Source organism: Rhinoraja longicauda, chromosome 23 (genome assembly GCF_053455715.1).
Source record: "Rhinoraja longicauda isolate Sanriku21f chromosome 23, sRhiLon1.1, whole genome shotgun sequence".
Taxonomy (NCBI): domain Eukaryota; kingdom Metazoa; phylum Chordata; class Chondrichthyes; order Rajiformes; family Arhynchobatidae; genus Rhinoraja; species Rhinoraja longicauda.
The window spans coordinates 4,538,263-4,560,427 of NC_135975.1; the positions used below are offsets into that span (position 1 = coordinate 4,538,263).

Below are 22,165 nucleotides of genomic sequence, written 5' to 3' on the forward strand. Positions count from 1 at the left end.
ACTGAACCATCCTAACACCAACTAGAGAGCGGTCCTGAGCTACCATCTTTCTCATTGGAGAACTTCGGACTTATTTTAACCGGACTTAACTGGATTCTATCTTGCACTAAACGTTATCCCTTTATCCTGTATCTATATATACACTGTGGACAGCTTGATTGTAATCATGTATCGTCTTTCCGCTCACTGGATAGCACGCAGCAAAAAAAGGTTTTACACTGTACCTCGGTACACGTGACAATAGTTTAGTTTATTTAGTTTAGAGATACAGCGCGGAAACAGGCCCTTCGGCCCACCCAGTCCACGCCGACCAGCGATCCCCGCACACTAATACCACCCTACACACACTAGGGACAATTTACACCCACACCAAGCCAACTAACCGACAAACCTGCACGTCTTTGGAGTGTGGGGGGAAACCAAAGATCTTGGAGGAAACCCACGCAGGTCACGGGGAGAACGTACGAACTCCGTACAGACGGCGCCCGTAGTCAGGATCGAACCTGGGTCTCGGGCGCTGTGAGGCAGCAACTCTACCGCTGCGCCACCGTGCGACCTGATAAACTAAGCGAACTAACTAACTAATGGATAAGACCTCTGCTAAACCTCTGCAAACTGGGACACTCCTGAACGTACAGCATCTCACCACCAGTCCACATGCTTGAGTATCTGGATATACCCTTCTGACCCAAGAGAACAAACTACGCAGTCCAAACCAGCCTACAATATCTGTTAACTATTAAATTCCACAATCAGGTTCCTTGTCTGGTACAATTACGTAAGCCTGCTACCGAGATGGAGGAGATTGAGAAAGGCTTTTTCTTTAAAGTATTGTTTACTCAATAACTCTTCAATGAATGATAAAATAGTGCCTCTCTCTGAGACAGCTCAGGCTTAAATTGATTTATTTCTCTTCCTTAGCAAGCATGAGGACCAAATGTTTATTCATTGGATCTTTCCTGGGCACGCAGAAGCAATGGAAAAGAGTTGAGTCCGGGTAACAGAGTGAAACACGGAGAAACAGGGCGGCACGATGGCGCAGCGGTAGAGTTGCTGCCTCACAGCGCCAGAGACCCGGGTTCCATCCCGACTACGGGTGCTGTCTGTACGGAGTTTGTACGTTTACACGTTCTCCCCATGACCTGCGTGGGTTTTCCCCGAGACCTTCGGTTTCCTCGAGTACTGGTTTATATAATTGGCTTCGGTAAAATTGTAAGTTGTCTCTAGTGTGTGTGTAGGATAGTGTTAGTGTTAGGGGTGATGCACAGGAATGTGAAATCGCACACCTCCAGATTCAGGGACAGTTTCTTCCCAGCTGTTATCAGGCAACTGAACCATCCTACCGCAACCCGAGAGCAATCATGACCTACCATCTACCCCATTGGAGACCCTCGGACTCAATCGAACTCGGTGGGCCGAAGGGCCTGTGTCTGCTATTTTAGATTTAGATTTAGAGATACAGCGCAGAAACAGGCCCTTCGGCCCACCGGGTCCGTGCCGCCCAGCGATCCCCGCACATTAACACTATCCTACACATACTAGGGACAATTTTTACATTTGCCCAGCCAATTAACCTACATACCTGTACGTCTTTGGAGTGTGGGAGGAAACCGAAGATCACGGAGAAAACCCACGCAGGTCACGGGGAGAACGTACAAACTCCGTACAGACAGCGCCCGTAGTCAGGATCGAACCCGGGTCTCCGGTGCTGCATTCGCTGTAAGGCAGCAACTCTACCGCTGCGCCACCGTGCTGCCCATGTATCTCTAAACTAAACCAAACTAAAGTTCTTTATCTTTGGCATCATTGCTGATTCTGAATGCGGGACACTTGGATTGGCTTTAACATGCCAAACTGGAACAGTAACTATTTAGATATTTTGACAGTTCAGTTCAGTTGAGTTTATTGTCACGTGTACCGAGGTACAGTGAAAAGCTTTTGTTGCGTGCTAACCAGTCAGCGGAAAGACAAAACATGGTTACAATCGAGCCGTTTACAGTGTATACATAGATTCCCAGTACTACTTATAAATCTGAAGAAGGGTCTCGACCTGAAAAGTCACCTATTCCTTTTCTCCAAAGATGTTGCCTGACCCGCTGAGCTACAGTGCAGGAAGGAAATGCAGATGCTGGATTACACCAAAGATAGACACAAAATGCTGGAGTAACTCAGCGGGTCAGGCAGCATCTCTGGAGAGAAGGAATGGGTGACATTTCAGGATGAGTCTGAAGAAGGGTCTCGACCCGAAACGTCACTCATTTCTTTTCTCCAAAGATGCCGCCTGTCCTGCTGAGTTACTCCAGCGTTTTGTGTCTATCTCATAAGGTCATAAGTGATTGGAGCAGAATTAGGTCATTTGGTTCGTCAATTCTACTCTGCCTTTCAATAATGGCTGATCTATCTTTCCCTCCTAACCCCATTCTCCTGCCTTCTCCCCATATCCCCTGAAACCAGTCCTAATCAAGAATCTATCCATCTCTGCCTTAAAAATATCTCCACTGAGTTACTCCAGCATTTTGTGTCTGTCTATCTTTGCCGAGTTACTCCAGCATTTTGTGTCTGTCTATCTTTGCCGAGTTACTCCAGCATTTTGTGTCTGTCTCCTACTTGTAATTAACAGGGGAGAAGAAGTAGACAAAAAAAAAACCCCTTCCCTGTCTCAGCTCGAGCTGAATGCAAACAAGGCACCTGAGGGTCTGTGCGCTGCATTCATGTTCGAAATGCTCAAACAACATAACTTGTCAGAGAGGATTATTTCTGCCCAGTGGTTGCGGGAACCCCCCCCCCGTTTCTCCTCTGCGGCGTTTGATAAGAGAGTGGCCACAGAGAGCAGACTGAGAGTGCCATTGATGTTGCACGGGTCTGTGGGCTGCCTTTTGTCGACAATATCACTGCACAAAGCATGCGCTGTCCCAGCTCCGGCACTCTGGGAAACGATGAGCTGCCTTTGAGGTACTTACTGTGTGTGTGTGTGTTGGTGTGTGTGTGTGTGTTGGTGTGTGTGTGTGTGTTGGTGTGTGTGTGTGTGTGTGTGTTGGTGTGTGTGTGTGTGTGTGTGTGTGTGTGTGTGTGTGTGTGTGTGTGTGTGTGTGTGTGTGTGTGTGTGTGTGTGTGTGTGTGTGTGTGTATGTGTGTGTGTGTGTGTGTGTTGGTGTGTGTGTGTGTGTGTGTGTGTGTGTGTGTGTGTGTGTGTGTGTGTGTGTGTGTGTGTGTGTGTGTGTGTGTGTGTGTGTGTGTGTGTTGGTGTGTGTGTGTGTGTGTGTGTGTGTGTGTGTGTGTGTGTGTGCGTGCGTGCGTCAGTCTGCACGATACTAAGTTTGACCCACCAATGTGGAATGGTGTTTTGTTGCAAGACTGTTTTCGGTTTCAGTATCTCTGGAGAAGGGATTCATCGTTGGGGGGTTGTTTTTGGGGGGTTGTTTTTGTGAGCCTTTTGTTTTCGGAGTGGCACGGAGCGAGCTGGAGTGTGCGTTGGGGCCGGATGTGGAGTTGCCTCCCTCACTCCTCTCCTCCCCTCTCCTCCCTTCTCCTCTCCTCTTCCTCTCTCCACCACCCCCTCCCCTCTCTTCCCTTCTCCTCTGCACCCATCCCCTCCCTTCCCATTTCACCCTCCCCTCCCCTCTCCTCTCTTCCCCTTCCCCTCCCCTCTCCTCTCTTCCCCTCTCCTCTCTCCACCCCCTCTCCTCTGAACCCATCTCCTCCCTTCCCATTTCACCCTCCTCTCCTCTCCACCCCCCTTCTCTACTCTCCATCCCTCCCCCTCTCCCCTCCCCTCTCTCCCCTCCGCCCCTCTCCCTCCCCCCTCCCCCCCCCCCCCCCCCACAAACCCCTCCTTTCCTCCCCTCCCCTCCACTCCACCTCCCCTCCCCCTGAGCATTTCTCTCTGTGTGGATGTGTGGAGACCTGGCAGCTTGCCATCGGGCTGTGAGGAGAATAATCAGTCAGAAAGTGTCTGAGATGTTGGGGGAGGTTGGGGGGCAGGGTGGGGGCTTGTTGGCCCTGGCTGAGCTGGCTTGGAAAGTGCGGCCCCTTTGTTGAATAGGCTCAGTGTCCGAGTCCACATCTCTGTCTCCTACTCTCTCTCCCCGTCTCCCCCCCTCTCTCTCTCTGTCTCCTACTCTCTCTCCTCGTCTCCCCCCCCTCTCTCTCTCTGTCTCCTTATCCCGCTCTCTCTCTCTTTCCCTCCCTCTCCCTCTTTCTCTCTCTCTCCCTCTATCTTTATCTCTCTCTCTTTCTCTGTCTCTCTCTTTCTCTGTCTCTCTCTTTCTCTCTCCATTCCTCTCTCTCTCACTCTCTTTCTCTCCATCTCCATCTCTAAATCTATCTCTATCTTTCGCACTTCCTCTAGTTTCTCTCTCTCTCTCTCCCTCTCTCTCTCTCCCCCTCTCTCTTTCTCTCTATTTCCATCTCTAAATCTCTCTATATCTTTCACACTTCCTCTAGTTTCTCTCTCTCCGAGTCTCTCTCTCTCTCTCTCTCTGCCCCAGTCTCTCTCTCCCCCTCCCCCTCTCTCTCATTCCCTCTCTCTTTATCTATCTCCTGACTTGTAATAAGAAACAAAGCAGAGATAAAATTGATGAAAATGCAACTTGTGATGATGTTTCTGCGTTGCCTTTCTGAGCCGGTTTCACTTTCTGGAGATGGTGTCCAATGTTTATTTTGTCCTCGGCTTTACTTGGGGGTGTGAGCTGGACGCCACCTCTTACTCCTGCCACCCTTCTGCCCTTCTCCCTGCCACCTCCCCCTCCCCTGAACAATACATTCGGCGTGGAGTTCCACAGACACCTCTCCCACCCCCTGATGTTCATTACCCAACCAACAGGAGGACATGTTTGTGGCTCTGGGAGGGGAGGGGATGTTGATGATGCTCCTGACCTACTTTGACCAGCGAAAGGCCCGGATGTTTCCACTAGTGGGAGAGTCTAGGACCAGAGGGCACAGCCTCAGAATAAAAGGACGTTCCTTTAGAAAGAAGACGAGGACACATTTCTTTCATCAGAGGGTGATGAATCTGTGGAATTCATTGCCACAGACGGCTGTGGAGGCCAGGTCAATGGATATTTTTAAGGCAGAGATAGACACTGTATACACTGGAATTTAGAAGGATGAGAGGAGATCTTATCGAAACGTATAAGATTATTAAGGGGTTGGACACGTTAGAGGCAGGAAACATGTTCCCAATGTTGGGGGAGTCCTGAACAAGGGGCCACAGTTTAAGAATAAGGCCATTTAGAACTGAGATGAGGGAAAAAAAATTCAGTCAGAGAGTTGTGAATCTGTGGAATTCTCTGCCTCAGAAGGCAGTGGAGGTCAATTCTCTGAATGCATTCAAGAGAGAGCTAGATAGAGCTCTTAAGGATAGCGGAGTCAGGGGGTATGGGGAGAAGGCAGGAAAGGGGTACTGATTGAGAATGATCAGCCATGATCACATTGAATGGTGGTGCTGGCTCGAAGGGCCGAATGGCCTCCTCCTGCACCTATTGTCTATTGTCTATTGACAGATTCCTGATTATTACGGGTGTCAGGGGTTAAGGGGAGAAGGCAGGAGGATGGGCAGAAGACCCGAAACGTCACCCATTCCTTCTCTCCTGAAATGCTGCCTGACTTGCTGAGTTACTCCAGCATTTTGTGAATAAATACCTTCGGGGTGATTCTGCTGCTGGCCTTGCCGAGGCAGCGTGAGGTGTAGTTGGCGGAGCGGGAGCACGTGGCCGCTGGCTGGGCGAGGTCACGTCGGGCGCGGGGCGGTGACGTCACCTTTTGTCCCTTATTTGGGAGTGAGGAAGTTTAGAGACCCTCCTTCAGACATTCAGGGGAATGTTTTTGTGGCGTCAAACTCGATCCCTTCCTGCAGGATGAGTCTGAAGCAAGGGGGTCTCGAGCTGAAACGTCATCCGTTCCTTTTCTCCGGAGATGCTGCCTGTCCCCGCTCAGTCACCCCCAGAGTTTAGCGCCCGTCCCTTTCCGAGAGTGCTGGCTGGATGCGAACCACGATGTCATGTATGCACGTACGCTCTGGCAGTTGTGCGACTCGGTCACAAGGCAAGGCCGCAGGGAGAAGGCGTGCATTGTTATCAGGCATGAAGGGTTCACTGTTTGCAGACACATGATGTTTTTCAGCCTGCTACGTACGGCAGTAGGTCTTCCTGCCTCCATATCTGTGGGCAGTTTATTCACAGTGTCTGCGTTATGTTAAGTGACGACCCAATGTTTTCATGTGACCCCCCCCTGATGCTTTTGTCCGCACCATCGTTAAGAAAAGCTCCATTGTGAAGTCTGCAGTTCGTTCCTACTCCTAGAAAAGAGATGGTCTTGGCATCATGTTCAGCATGGACATAGTGGGCCGAAGGGCCTTTGCTTGTGCTGTACTGTTGTGTAGTCGATCATCCAGCAAGGCTGGAGATTCCCTCCCCTGTGTATCCTGTAACCGCACTTCCTAAGTACCTCTTTGTCTGTAACTTCTTGAAACGTATAAAATTCTTAAAGGATTGGACTTGCTAGATGAAGGAAAAATGTTCCTGATGTTGGGGGAGTCCAGAACCAGGGGTCACAGTTTAAGAATAAGAGGCAGGCCATTTAGGACTGTGATGAGGAAAAACCTTTTTACCCAGAGAGTTGTGAATCGTTGGAATTCTCTGCCACAGAAGGCAGTGGAGGCCGATTCACTGGATGTTTTCAAGAGAGAGTTAGATTTAGTTCTTAGGGCTAACGGAATCAAGGGGTATGGGGAGAGGGCAGGAACGGGGTACTGATTGGGGATGATCAGCCATGATCACATTGAATGGCGGTGCTGGCTCGAAGGGCCAAATGGCCTCCTCCTGCACCAAGAACAATGAAATTCAATGAAATTCAATGAAAGATATTTTATTTAATAACACGGCTTATTGCCAAGGAGATTTTAGACTTCAGAGATACGGCGCGGAAACAGGCCCTTCGGCCCACCGAGCCCGTGCCGACCGGCGATCACCCTGTGCACTCCCAGCACGTCCCTACACACTAGAGACAGTTTACAGACGCCAATCAACCTACAAACATGCACATCTTTGGAGTGTGGGAGGAAACCGGAGCACCCGGGAAAAACCCACGCAGTCATGGGGAGAACGTGCAAACTCCACACAGACAGCACCTGCAGTCAGGATGGAACCCGGGTCTCTGGAGCGGCAGGGCATCTCTGGAGAACATGGAGAGGTGACGTTTGGGCTCGGGACCCTTTCCCAGTTGAAGGTTGCCTGGGCTTGAGGGGCTGGGCGAGAGGGGGAGGTTGGACTGACCAGGAGGAGATGCACATCGAGAGAGGGGACATTGAGAGAGCATCAGAAGCATTTCTCTGTATTTTGTTGAGATCTAAGTGGAGCAGGACTTGCAATTCATTATCAGTCTGTTGAAGATGGTAACATGGACCAGCACCATCGAGAATCAACCGCTGGGATTCCACGAGCGCGATTATTAATTAATATTTATATCCAGAACCTTGGAAGGAAGCATGGTGAATATTGCTGAGGTAGACGTTCGCAAGCAACGTGGTGATAATTACTTTAATTAGGAAGGTTAATTAGGAGTTTAAAGTCCAGAAACTTTCTGGGGAAGATGCCTTTAGGCTATCGGAGATGGCAGCTAGCAGCTTTGCTCTTGAATGGTGCATGACAGAAAGAGTTCTTCAGCTTCAGAATGAATGAAGGTGCATTCTTCACAATGCCCAAGTGGAGTTTTTTCACACAGAGGATGTAGTGGGTGTTTGGAACGAGCTGCCGGAGGAGGTAGTTGAGGCTGGGACTATCCCGACGTTTACGAACACAGTTAGACAGGCACATGGATAGGACAGGCTTGGAGTGACATGGGCCAAACGCAGGCAGGTGGGGACTAGTGTAGCTGGGATGTCCCAGTTGGTCGGTGTGGGCACGTTGGGCCGAAGGGCCAGTTTCCACGCTGTATCACTCTGTGACTAATCCTTACCCTGGTGTGGTCTGAAGCACTTCAACTAACATCCTTGGAATAGTTTTTTGCTTTTTCTATGGTTGCCACAACATTGTCAGCCAAGCCTTGAAAGTGTGGACTTTACTGGAGACTTCAGAGATACGGCGCAGAAATGGGCCATTCGGCCCACCGAATCCGTGCCGACCAGCGACAAACCTCGTACACTAGCACTATCCTACACACACTAGGGACAATTTGCCATTTTATTTTCACCGAAGCCAATTAACCTACAAACCTGTACGTCTTTGGAGTGCGGGAGGAAACCGGAGCACCCGGAGAAAACCCACGCTGGTCGCGGGGAGAACGTACAAACTCCGTACAGACAGCGCCTGGAGTCAGGATCGAACCCGGGTTTCTGGGGCGCTGTGGGGTGGCAACTCTACCGCCGTGCCACCGCTGCCACCCCGAGTGACCACCATTTAACAATATTAGAAAATGGCGGTGCAACTTTTTGGGATGCCCTGGAAGTGATGGGAAAGGCACTATATGAATGAAAGGCTTGCCTTTCTAAAAATGTCTTCCTAAACTGTAACTCTACCACGTCTGACAGCATTTGAGGACATGTATTAATTTCCCATGTTTTTTTGCTCTCAACCCTTCTTCAGTGGGAATGAACCAGGCTCGAGTTCACTAGGTCCTCGTCTTCCTGCCCTCCATACTCAACGTTCAACATTCACCATTTCCGCCACCTTCTAAGAGAGTCCACTGCCAGATACATCTCCCCCTCTCTTCCCTGTTCGTCGTGCGGCAAGGATCAGTCCTTTTCCCTTCCCACGGGTTCATGCTCATGCGTGACAGGAGCAGAATTAGGCCATTCGGCCCATCGACTCTACTCCGCCGTTCAATCATGGCTGATCTATCTCTCCCTCTCAACCCCATTCTCCTGCCTTCTCCCCATAACCCCTGACACCCGCACTAATCAAGAACTTCACTTCAAAATTATCCACTGACTTGGCCTCCACAGCCGTTCTGTGGTGATGAATTCCACAGATTCACCACCCTCTGACTAAAAAAAAATTCCTCCTCATCTCCTTTCTCAAGAGAGAGCTAGATAGAGCTCTAAAGGATAGCGGAGTCAGGGGGTATGGGGAGAAGGCAGGAACGGGGTACTGATTGGGAATGATCAGCCATGATCACATTGAATGGCGGTGCTGGTTCGAAGGGCCGAATGGCCTCCTCCTGCACCTATTGTCTATTGTCTATTGTCTTTCTAAAGGTACGTCCTTTTATTCTGAGGCTTGTGGCCTCTGATCCTAGACTCTCCCACCAGTGGAAACATCCTCTCCACATGGCTGTGTGTGGGAGGGGGAGGGGGGGATCTGAATATTAATACAGCCCCGTCTCTAGGAATAAAATATAGGCACTTCTTGCAGTTAGAGATTTTGACATTCTGAATAGTTCAGCAGTTTTTAAATATATTTTCTTACTGCACCAATAATAAACTGCAGAACGATTTCAGATGACATGGCTGATGCCGCCTTGAAATTGTAACAACAGACTACAATATCCAAGCAAAGAGGAATAATACCATTGCTTTATATATGTTTTTTAGGGTTATCTCATTTTAGTCAGAATGATAAGCCTACCTCTCGAGTTAGTGTATAAGAAAATAACTGCAGATGCTGGTACAAATCGAAGGTATTTATCTCACAAAATGCTGGAGTAACTCAGCGGGTCAGGCAGCATCTCAGGAGAGAAGGAATGGGTGACGTTTCGGGTCGAGACCCTTCTTCAGACTGATCCGAAACGTCACCCATTCCTTCTCTCCTGAGGTGCTGCCTGACCTGCTGAGTTACTCCAGCGTTTTGTGAAATAAATACCTCTCGAGTTATTTCAGCAGTGTTTTGAATGATAAAACATGATGAACGACTATTTGAGGCCCGGCGCTCTGAAGGCATTGTTTTGTCCCGTAGTTTTAACGGTCGTTAGCTGGCTGTTAATGGAATGGAAAAACAACGTGGTTTAACGGAGCACTGGGAGAAAGCCCACGCGGTCACGGGGAGAACGTACAATCGTTTGGGCTGAGACCATTCTTCAGGCTGAGCAAAGAAGCATAAAGCACCCTGTGGCTCCCTTCCAAAACGTCACCTCTCCTCCTTCTCCAGAGATGCTGCCTGACCTTTACGTTAGACTTCAGTCTTTGGAGATACAACGCGGAAACAGGCCCTTCGGCCCACCGTCTCCCCACCGACCAGCGTTCACCCGTATACTAGCACCGTCCTGCACACGAGGGGTAGTTTACAATTCTTATTTTAACTGAAGCCAATTAACCCTACAAACCCGCACGTCTTTGGAGTGTGGGAGGAAACCGGGGCGCCCGGGGAAAACCCACTCGGTCACGGAGAAGGGTCTGAAGAAGGGTCTCGAACCTCGAAACGTCACCCAATCCTCCTCTCCTGAGATGCTGCTGCGTGACCCGCTGAGTTACTCCAGCATTTTGTGTCAACCTTCGGTCGCGGAGAATGAACAGCAACCGTGGTCAGGATGGAACCCGGGCCTCTGGCGCTGTGAGGCGGCAACTCTACCGCCGCGCCACCGTGCCGCCCCCTGAGAAGTGAGGGCAATAGACAATAGGTGCGGGAGGAGGAGGCCATTCGGCCCTTCGAGCCAGCACCGCCATTCAATGTGATCATGGCTGATCATTCTCCATCAGTAAGGGTGCTGTTCATTCTCCGTGACTGAAGTTAGACGCAAAATGCTGGAGTAACTCAGCGGGTCAGGCAGCATCTCAGGAGAGAGTGTAGAAGCGGGGAGCTGTGTTGGGTCACGTTGGCGGAGCGGGTGTGCATTTGAATTGCGTTCCTCTCTAAGCTGTAGTGAGAGTGACATTAACACGTTTCGGCAGGACGAGGTCGCAGCCAGCGATAGAAAGATGACAGGGGACCATCGCGTAGCAGATGTTAAACTAATATCATCTCAGGGTTCATGTTATCGGCCTGCTGCATTCACAGCTAGTTGCTCATTCAGTGCCTGGGATTCTGGCTGTAACAATGAGGAATGAAACTCCCCAGTGGCCTATTAGGGAAGTGGAACAACGAAGGCTCTCTCTCTTGAACCCATCGTCTGCATGGACTAGGTTGTGTTTTACGCAGCCTGGGTATTGTTACATCTTTGATTCTGCACTTATCAGACGATGACCCTCCTCGCTGAAACTTGCCCTCTGTGTTTAGTTTAGTTTGGAGATACAGCGCAGAAACACACGTCAGCGCAGAAACACACGTCAGCGCAGAAACACACGTCAGCGCAGAAACACACGTCCTTCTCCCCACCCCCCCCCCCTCGTGTCCACACCTACCAGCGATCACCCCGTACGCTAGCCCCACACTACACACACCAAGGACAATTTACAGTCTTTACCACAGCCAATTAACCTACAAACATGCACGTCTTTGGAGTGTGGGAGGAAACTCGAGATCCCGGAGAAAACCCACGCAGGTCACGGGGTTAAACCTGAGGTGAGAAGGAACTTTTTCACCCAGAGAGTTGTGAATCTGTGGAATTCTCTGCCGCAGAGGGCAGCGGAGGCCAAATCACTGGATGGATTTACATCACTGCTCCAGATGTCAACTTATTTACATCAGCGAAACCAAACGCAGGCTCGGCGATCGCTTCGCTCAACATCTGCGCTCGGTCCGCGTTAACCAATCTGATCTCCCGGTGGCCGAGCACTTCAACTCCCCCTCCCATTCCCAGTCTGACCTTTCTGTCATGGGCCTCCTCCAGTGCCATAGTGAGGCCCACCGGAAATTGGAGGAACAGCGCCTCATATTTCGCCTGGGCAGCTTGCAGCCCAGCGGTATGAACATTGACTTCTCCAACTTTAGATGGTTCCTCTGTCCCTCTCTTCCCCTCCCCCTTCCCAGTTCTCCCTCTATCTTCCTGTCTCCACCTATATCCTTCCTTTGTCCCGCCCCCCTGACATCAGTCTGAAGAAGGGTCTCGACCCGAAACGTCACCCATTCCTTCTCTCCAGAGATGCTGCCTGACCTGCTGAGTTACTCCAGCATTTTGTGAATAAACACCTTGGATGAATTTAAGAGAGAGTTAGATAGAGCTCTTGGGGCTAGCGTAATCAAGGGATATGGGGAGAAGGCAGGCACGGGTCACTAATTGTGGATGATCAGCCACGATCACAATGAATGGCGGTGCTGGCTCGAAGGGCAGAATGGCCTCCTCTGCACCTATTTTCTATGTTTCTAAGTGGGCAGTGCTGAATGCACAGCCGTTCAGAAAGCTTTAATGGAGAGATTTCCCCGTACAGATGCCCAGTGAATTCTACCACGTTTTTAATTAGCCATTTGAATTGAGTGTCCTTCATTTTTTTTGCTCGTGGCTCTCGGCTCCAAGTGCATAGATGTTAATAAAAAAAGGGTCTAACACAGGGGAGAGAAGAAGGAAAAAATACAGTAATTCCTCTTCCATTGAAAGTTGGATTATAAATCAGCTTAACACCAAACCCCAGTCACTTGAAGGTCTTGCTGGTTCCTAGATCTTGTGCTGAATTCATTAAAGCGAAGATGGATTCAGCCCCATGCTTGACTCCTTTAGCTTTGCCAGTGAACTAGCGTGTAATTAGACTTTATTACCACATAACATCGACTTTAGTACGTTTGGTTAATGTCAAAGAGGAATGTGATCTTTAATTTCTTCTTTAATTGTTATTTTTCCGATGTCTTAATTTTCCCCAGGTTACAGCTGTAACCACTGTTTAAAAGAAATACACAGAATGATCAGCCATGATCACATTGAATGGCGGTGCTGGCTCGAAGGGCCGAATGGCCTACTCCTGCACCTATTGTCTATTGTCTATTGTGTCTGAGGTTAACCTATGATGAGCGTTTGTTGGCACTGGGCCTGTACTCGCTGGAGTTTAGAAGAATGAGGGGGGGGACCTCATTGAAACATGCAGAATAGTGAAAGGCCTGGATAGAGTGGATGTGGGGAGGATGTTTCCACTAGTGGGAGAGTCTAGGACTGGAAGTCATAGCCTCAGAATTAACGGACGTTCTTTTAGGAAGGAGATGAGGAGAGATTTCTTTAGTCAGATTTGTGGCGAATCTGTGGAATTCTTTGCCACAGAAGGCTGTGGAGGCCAAGTCAATGGATATTTTTAAGGCAGAGATAGATAGATTCTTGATTAGGACGGGTGTCAGAGGTTATGGGGAGATGGTAGGAGAATGGGGTTGGGGGGAGATCAGCCATGATTGAATGGCGGAGTAGACTTGATGAGCTGAATGGCCTAATTCTACTATCAATTAAGACCTTATGCTCCCCTGACATCAGTCTGAAGAAGGGTCTCGACCCGAAACGTCACCCATTCCTTCTCTCCCGAGATGCTGCCTGACCTGCTGAGTTACTCCAGCATTTTGTGAATAAAGACCTTATGACTATGTGATCTTCGAGTCAGCATGGTCAGTAATGTTCCTGTTTGTAATGTCATAAAGATGGACAAAGTCTACTGGTCAGAAGCTTATCTTAATTAACAATAAGCCCTGTGATCCGAGATCAAGCTCTTCTGCTGTGCTATCAGTTTTCATTGGCTCTGCTGGATGTTTTGATAAGTTTATTGTTACGTGTACTGAAGTACAGCGAAAAGCTTTTCTTTGCGTGCTATCCAGTCAGAACAAGGACTGCACATGATTACAATCAAGCCGTCCACAGTGTACAGATACAGGATGAAGGTAATAACGTTTAATGCAAGATAGAGTCCAGTAGAGTCCGATTAAAGGTAGTTCAAGGGTCTCCAAGGAGGTAGATGGCAGTATAAGAAAATAACTGCAGTTGCTGGTACAAATCGAAGGTATTTATTCCCAAAATGCTGGAGTAACTCAGCAGGTCAGGCAGCATCTCAGGAGAGAAGGAATGGGTGACGTTTCGGGTCGAGACCCTTCTTCAGTCTCGACCCGAAACGTCACCCATTCCTTCTCTCCCGAGATGCTGCCTGACCTGCTGAGTTACTCCAGCATTTTGTGAATAAATACCTTCGAGGTAGATGGTAGTTCAGGACCACTCTCTAGTTAGTGGTAGGATGGTCCAGTTGCCTGATAACAGCTGGGAAGAAACTGTCCCTGAATCTGGAGGTGTGCGTTTTCACACTTCTGTACCTCTTGCCCGATGGGAGAGGGGAGAAGAGGGAGTGACCGGGGTGAGACTGGTCCTTGATTGTGCTGCTGGCCTTGCCGAGGCAGCGTGAGGTGTAGATGGCGTCAACGGAAGGGAGGTTGGTTTGTGTGTTGGTCTGGGCTGCGTCCACAACTCTTAGCAATTTCTTAGGGTCTTGGAAACAGGCCCTTCGTCTCGCAGAGTCCGCACCGACCAGCGATCCCCGCGTACTCTCACTATCCCACACACACTAGGGACAATTTGCGTTTGTACCAATCCAATTAACCTATAAACCTGTGTGCCTTTGGAGTGTGGGAGGAAACCGAAGATCTCGGAGAAAACGAGCGGCACGGTGGCGCAGCGGTAGAGTTGCTGCCTTACAGCGAATGCAGCGCCGGAGACTCAGGTTCGATCCTGACTACGGGCGCCGTCTGTACGGAGTTTGTACGTTCTCCCCGTGACCTGCGTGGGTTTTCTCCGAGATCTTTGGTTTCCTCCCACACTCCAAAGAAGTACAGGTGCGTAGGTTAATTGGGTTGGTAAATGTAAAAATTGTCCTTAGTGGGTGTAGGATAGTGTTAGTGTGCGGGGATCGCTGGGCGGCGCGGACCCGGTGGGCCGAAGGGCCTGCTTCTGCGCTGTATCTCTAAATCTAAAAATCCAAAACCCACGCAGGTCACGGGGAGAACGTACAAACTCCGTACAGACGGCGCCCGTAGTCAGGATCGAACCTGAGTCTTCGGTGCTGCATTCGCTGTAAGGCGGCAACTCTACCGCTGCGCCACCGTGCCACCCATGCTCCTTTTAGAGCATGGAACAGTCCAACAAGGGGGCCGGCCCTTCTGCCCACTACGTCAGTGTTGGACATAATGCCAAGATCAACTCTTACCTGCCTGCACATAATCCATGTAGAAACATAGAAACATAGAAAGTAGGTGCAGGAGGAGGCCATTCGGCCCTTCGAGCCAGCACCACCATTCACTGTGATCACGGCTGATCATCCGTAATCAGTACCCCCGTTCCTGCTTTCTCCCCGTACCCCCCGACTCCGCTATCCCTCCACTCCCTGCACATTTTGTGACTTTGCATCCAATTTTTTTAGAACTTTTATTTGAATTATCTGAGGGATTTTTAAAGAATACATTCCACGCATTGTACAAACACAAATGATTGCTATTGATTTTGCTCCCAACCCCATCTTTGACTGAAGATATCGCCCAAATGTATATTATTGAATTAAAAAAAACAATATTCTGGCACAATAGAAAATATTCTGTCTCTGAACAATCTAGCATTCAAGGTAAAGGAAATCTTTGCAAATAAAATCACTACAGTTCGCCTTTCCTTCTGCTCTTTGAAAGAAAAAGTATTGTGTGAATCCTTTTATTATTTGCTCATTCAGAGCATTTGAAGGTCTCTCTTTTACTGTGCATGTAACAGATGTCAAGTCAGCGATGTTCTCTCTATTAAGATGCTCAAAACAGCTTACGGCTTTTTAAACGGTTACACGAGACCCGGGTTCCATCCTGACTACGGGTGCTGTCTGCACGGAGTTTGTACGTTCTCCCCGTGACCTGCGTGGGTTTTTTCCAGGTGCTCAGGATTCTTCCCGCGCTCCAAAGACGTGCAGGTTTTTAGGTTAATCGGTTTGGTATATTTGTAAATTGTCCCTAGTGTGTGTGGGATAGTGTTAGTGTGCGGGGATCGCTGGTCGGTGCGGACTCAGTGGGTCGAAGAGCCTGTTTCCATGCTGTCTCTCTAAACTAAGCCTCCTTCTGCATCTATTGTCTATTGTCTATATGTTCCAAAACGGAACAATGAAGTTCTTGAAATATCTGAAATGAAAATGAGATGTTGCCGAACTCACTGAGTTACTCCAGAATTCTGTGTCTATCTTCAGTGTAAACCAGCATCTGCAGTTCATTACTACACAATGAAATTCTTACTTTAGAGATACAGCTTGGAAACAGGCCCTTCGGCCCACCGAGTCTACGCCAACCAGCGAACACCCCACGCACTAACTCTATACTCCACACGAGGGTCAAGTCAAGTCAAGTCAATTTTATTTGTATAGCACATTTAAAAACAACCCACATTGACCAAAGTGCTGTACATCTGTTTAGGTACTAAGGAAAAAATGAAACATACAGTAGCACACAAACATAACAGCACATACATAAACAGTTCACAGCGCCTTCTCAATGGGCCTCAAACGCTAGGGAGTAGAAATAGACAATTTACAACTTTACCGAAGCCAATCAACCTACAAACCTGCACGTCTTTGGAGTGTGGGAGGAAACCAGAGCACCCAGAGAAAACCCACGGAGGTCACGGGGAGAACGTACCAACTCCGTACAGACAGCACCCGTAGTCAGGATCGAACCCGGGTCTCTGGCGCTGTGAAGCAGCAACTCTACCGCTGCGCCACCGTGCCGCTCATACTTGCACCAACACAACAGATATGAAAATATAATACCCTGTAAAACCCATAATAACCCATATCGAAACGTAGGAGATTATTAAGGGGTTGGACATGTTAGAGGCAGGAAACATGTTCGCAATGTTGGGGGAGTCCAGAACCAGGGGCCACAGTTTAAGAATAAGGGGTCGGCCATTTAGAACGGAGATGAGGAAAAACTTTTTCAGTCAGAGAGTTGTGAATCTGTGGAATTCTCTGCCTCAGATGGCAGTGGAGGCCAATTCTCTGAATGCATTCAAGAGAGAGCTGGATAGAGCTCTTAAGGATAGCGGAGTCAGGGGGTATGGGGAGAAGGCAGGAACGGGGTACTGATTGAGAATGATCAGCCATGATCACATTGAATGGCGGTACTGACTCGAAGGGCCGAATGGCCTCCTCCTGCACCTATTGTCTATTGTCTATTGTCTAAACAACAACAAAAATGTTCATTATAGATAATACTTAATCAGACCATGGCAGGCATGGATGTAATTGGCACCATGGAGCTAAAGGTAAAGCTGCTGCCTCAATAGTTTTAATAACTTGGCGGCACGGTGGCGCAGCGGTAGAGTTGCTGCCTTACAGCACCAGAGACCCGGGTTCGATCCAGACTACGGGTGCTGTCTGTACGGAGTTTGTACGTTCTGACCTGCATGTCTTTTCTCCGATATCTCCGGCCTCCTCCCACACGCCAAAGTCATACAGGGTTGTAGGTTAATTGGCTTGTTTATAAAATGTGAAAATCGTCCCTGGTGTGTGTAGGACAGTGTTAGTGTGCGGGGATTGCTGGTCGGTGCGGCGGACTCGGTGGGCCGAAGGGCCTGTTTCCCTGCTGTGTCTGTGAATGAAACTAAACTAAACGAAACTTCAGTACTGACCTCCAGCGCTGTCTGTGTGGACTTGGTGCATTTTGTCTCGGATCATGTGTGTTTCCAGTTACTGTTTTTGGTTTCCTCACAATTCCCCAATGCGTGTGCCCGTGAAGCTAATTGCCTGCTGTAAATTATCCTGATTGTTAGTGGCTGGTGGAAGAATTATGTGGGAGTTAATCGCATGTGAGAGAGAATAGGTCACAGGAAAATAAGTGGGGATCTGAACTAATGGCCTTCTCTGAGAAGCAGGGATGTCATGCTGAGTGAGGCTCGACAAGGCACCAGTGCCTTACAGACTGCATTTGGAGTATTGCGAGCAGTTTTGGGCCCCGTATCTGAGGAAGGATGTGCTGGAGTTGGAGAGGGTCCAGAGGAGGTTTACGAGAATGATTCCAGGAACGATTGGGTCCGCATACGAGGAGCGTTTGACGGCACTGGGCCTGTACTCGCCTATAGTTTAGTAGGATGAGGAGGGACCTCATTAAAACTTACCGAATAGTGAAAGCCCCGGATAGAGAGGATGTCGAAGGATGTTTCCACTCGTGAACGAGTCCAAAAATAAGAAATGTTGCTGGAGGAGTAGAGATTTAAGAGCGTGGCGCGATTGTAATATGTGATTGTGGATCTGCTTCTGTGGCCAGCACGCAAATGGTCGCCTGGGTTGGACGCCATCTTGGGTACTTTGGTACTTATCCTAAGTAGGATAAATCATCGTACTAGTACTAGTTTCACTGTTGTCCTGCTGAGTTTCACCGTTTGTGTCACTTGCCAGGGTCCGGGGGGAGAGGAAGGGTAAGGACCTGGTTAATTGCTCTTAAGCCGGGCTGGTGTAGAATGGACTTGATGGGCCCGGTGGTGCAGTGGTAGAGTTGCTGCCTTACAGCGCTTGCAGCGCCGGAGACCCGGGTTCGATCCCGACCTCGGGTGCCGTCTGTACGGAGTTTGTACGTTCCCCCCGTGACCTGCGTGGGTTTTCTCCGAGATCTTCGGTTTCCTCCCACACTCCAAAGACGTGCAGGTATGTAGGTAAACTGGATTGGTAAATGTAAAAATTGTCCCTAGTGTGTGAAAGGTAGTGTTAATGTGTGGGGATCGCCGGTCGGCGCGGACCCGGTGGGCCGAAGGGCCTGTTTCCTTTCTGTATCTGTATACTGAACTAAAGTATAGAGATACTATAGTTTAGTATCTCTACTAAACTGCTTTCCTGCTTCCACACTGTAACCTGCTTCCACACTCTAACCATTCTAGGATGGTGATTCTCAGATAGTGTCATCCCTAAACCAGGCATGCCGATGATTTATAAAGATATGGTGCCTGTGTGGCAGGTTTTAACAGGGCATGAAAAAAAAACACCAGAAAAAATTGTGAAGAAAGACTTCTCCTCTTAGGCAGTGGAATTGCACTCTGATGCATTTTACTTGTGTTAACAATTTTGTTAATGGAGTTGAAAGGAGGGTCTGGTGGCCTTTGGGTGCTCACTCATCTGAAGCCATTTATTTTGACACAGAGGTCCATTTTCCGGCACTCTTTGAAGAACACGCTCGCATTAATGGAAGGCACTTGCTGACCCTGAAGCACTGAAATAGGAAATGCATTGGACTGCTGTGTGCACTGCCTGGATAGAGTGGATGTGGAGAGGATGTTTCCACCAGTGGGAGAGTCTAGGAACAGAGGCCACAGCCTCAGAATAAAAAGGACGTACCTTTAGAAAGGAGAGGAGGAGGAATTTCATTAGTCAGAGGCTGGTGAATCTCATAAGGTCAGAAGGAATAGGAATAGAATTAGGCGATTCGACCCGTCAAGTCAACTTCGCCGATCGATCATGGCTGATCTATCTCTCCCTCCCAAACCCGTTCTCCTCCCCATAACCCCTGACACCCGTACTAGTCAATGGAATTGATTGCCACAGACAGCTGTGGAGACCAAGTCAATGGTTACTTTTAAGGCAGAGATTGACCGATTCCTGATTAGTCTGGGTGTCAGGGGTTATGGGGCAAAGGCAGGAGAATGGGGTTGAGAGGAAAGGATAGGTCAGCCGTGATTGAATGGCGGAGTAGACTTGATGGGCCGAAAGGCCTAATTCTGTTCCTAGAACCCATGAACTAATGAACTACCATCTTGGGCTCTTGGGCTCACACCTGCCTCTATCCAACAGTCAGTCTATTGGGGAACCTCCCTGCCTGAGTTCATCTGTTGCCGGCCCTGATTTGTCCTGGTTTGGTCATGCATTCAGTCCCCCACTCCCCCCACGATCAGTCTGAAGAAGGGTCCCAACCCGAAACCCACGCAGGTCACGGGGAGAGCGTACAGACTCCGTACAGACACCCGCCCGTAGTCAGGATGGAACCCGGGTCCCTGGCGCTGTGAGGCAGCAACTCTACCGCCGCCCCGCCTCTGTGGTAATTGGACGAGAGCACGACCAAGCTTACCTGCGATTGCCCCCCCACAGTGCAAGACCCAGGGGACCTTTGAGGCGACACAAAGTAACTGGAGTAACTCAGCGGGCCGGGCAGCATCCGTGGAGAACTTGGATAAGTGACGTTTTGGGCCGGGACCCTCCTTCAGACCCGACTCGAATCATTGTCTATCCATGCTCGGACAGAATGCAGCGCCGGAGACTCAGGTTCGATCCTGACTACGGGCGCCGTCTGTACGGAGTTTGTACGTTCTCCCCGTGACCTGCGTGGGTTTTCTCTGAGATCTTCGGTTTCCTCCCACACTCCAACGACGTACAGGTATGTAGGTTAATTGACTGGGTAAATATTTTTTTTAAATTGTCCCTAGTGTGTGTAGGATAGTGTTAGTGTGCGGGGATCGCTGGGCGGCGCGGACTCGGTGGGCCGAAGGGCCTGTTTCCGCGCTGTATGTCTAAAGCTAAAAAAAAAATCTAAATCTCTCCAGAGATGCTGCCTGACCCGCTGAGTTACTCCAGCACTCTGTGAAACGTCACCTATCCATGTTCTCCACAGATGCTGCCTGACCCGCTGAGTTACTCCAGCACTCTGTGAAACGTCACCTATCCATGTTCTCCACAGATGCTGCCTGACCCGCTGAGTTACTCCAGCACTCTGTGAAACGTCACCTATCCATGTTCTCCACAGATGCTGCCTGACCCGCTGAGTTACTCCAGCACAGTGCGTCTCTCCTTCTAAAACCTGCCGATTTACACAGGCAGCAGGGAAAGAATTAATTTTCTGGTCATCGTGCCCTGTGCGTCAACACTTCACAAAATTATCTGTGTGGAGGAAGTATGTAATGATAAAAAGTGACATTTTCATCTGAAGATTGGTGAAAGGCAGAATTCGCAGTGTAATGCCAATATCTCTGTTATTGCCGCGCCATCGTGATTATTTTATCATCTTCCCCCTATCTTGACTGATTTTTGTCAAGATAACCTTTGTATGTTGCCAATATTACACTGGCGAATGTAAACATGACTCACTCTGTGTTAAAGATTTCAATTAGCCATTGTCGCAATCATTTATTACGGCCTGCTATGTCGTATGCTGTAGGTTTAGTTTAGTTTAGAGATACAGCGCGGAAACAGGCCCTTCGGCCCACCGAGTCCGCGCTGACTACACTAACACTACCCTACACACACTAGGGACAATTTACGTTTATACCAAGTCAATTAACCTACAAACCTGTACGTCTTTGGAGGGGAGGAAACCGAAGATCACGGAGGAAACCCACGCAGGTCACGGGGAGAACGTACTAACTCCGTACAGACAGCACCCGTAGTCAGAATCGATCCCGGGTCTCTGGCGCTGTGAGGCAGCAACTCTACCGCTGCGCCACCGTGCTGCCCCGTAGCTTCTCAAGCTATTGTTTTATATCAGCCATTGCTTTAATTTGGTGACCAGGAGGTAATTGTCCTTGAAGCAAAGATCAAATCCTATATTCCCACAAACAGGGTCTCGACCTGAAACGTCACCCATCCTTTCTCTTCGGAGATGCTGCCTGACCCGCTGAGTTACTCCAGCAGTGTGTCTATCTTAGGAGACAAGAAATAGATGTGTTCTGGCCAGAGAGGTAGCAGAATTAGACCATTCGGCCCATCAAGTCTACTCCTCCATTTAATCAAGGCTGATTCATCTTCCCCTCTCAACCCCATTCTCATGCCTTCTCCCCATAACCCCTGACACCCGTACTAATCAAGAATCTGTCTATCTCCGCCTCAAATGTATCCATTGACTTGGCCTCCACAGCCTTCTGTGGAAATCTCCACCTTGATAATGCAACCAGTTGGGTGGTTTCAACTGTGAGGTAGGTAGAATAATCTAAATGGAACTGCTGTATCTCCTGGCTGCTCACTACTTTAACTCCCCCTCCCACTCCCACACCGACCCTTCTGTCCTGGGCCTCCCCCACTGTCAGATTGAGGCCACACACAAACTGGAGGAACAGCACCTCATATTTCGCTTGGGCAGCTTCCAACCCAGCGGTTCGAATATTGAGTGCAGGGAGGAACTGCAGATGCTGGTTTACACCGAAAAAGAGACACAAAATGCTGAAGTAACTCAGCGGGTCAGGCAGCATCTCTGGAGGGAAGGAATTTGTGAAGTATCGGGTCGAGACCCTTCTTCAGATTTGGCATCCAGTCTGCAGATGCTGTCCGATCCGAAACGATACCTATTCCTTTTTCTGCCTGAGTTGAGTTGCTCCAGCATTTTGTGACTATCTTCAAAAGGAACATTGAAATCTCCAATTTTAGGAAAACACCCCGCCTCTTTTTCATCCAATAGGCAATAGACAATAG

At 49.2% G+C, this 22,165-nt stretch overlaps 1 protein-coding gene across 10 annotated transcripts in view; it reads left to right on the top strand.

Moving 5' to 3' along the window:
- Nucleotides 1-22,165, top strand: part of celf2 (cugbp, Elav-like family member 2) — a 714,069-nt gene that overhangs the window by 373,188 nt on the left and 318,716 nt on the right. For 2 of the 10 annotated variants that reach the window (XM_078419509.1, XM_078419500.1), the window contains exon 1: nt 2,840-2,952. The exons of 5 other annotated variants lie outside the window; for them this stretch is intronic. In XM_078419509.1, coding sequence (XP_078275635.1) covers nt 2,903-2,952 — 50 coding nt within the window. In that variant the 5' untranslated portion in view covers nt 2,840-2,902. Of the gene's footprint in view, nt 1-2,839; nt 2,953-22,165 lie in introns of those variants that run through there. 3 more of the 10 variants (XM_078419499.1, XM_078419510.1, XM_078419501.1) reach the window with 3 other exon arrangements.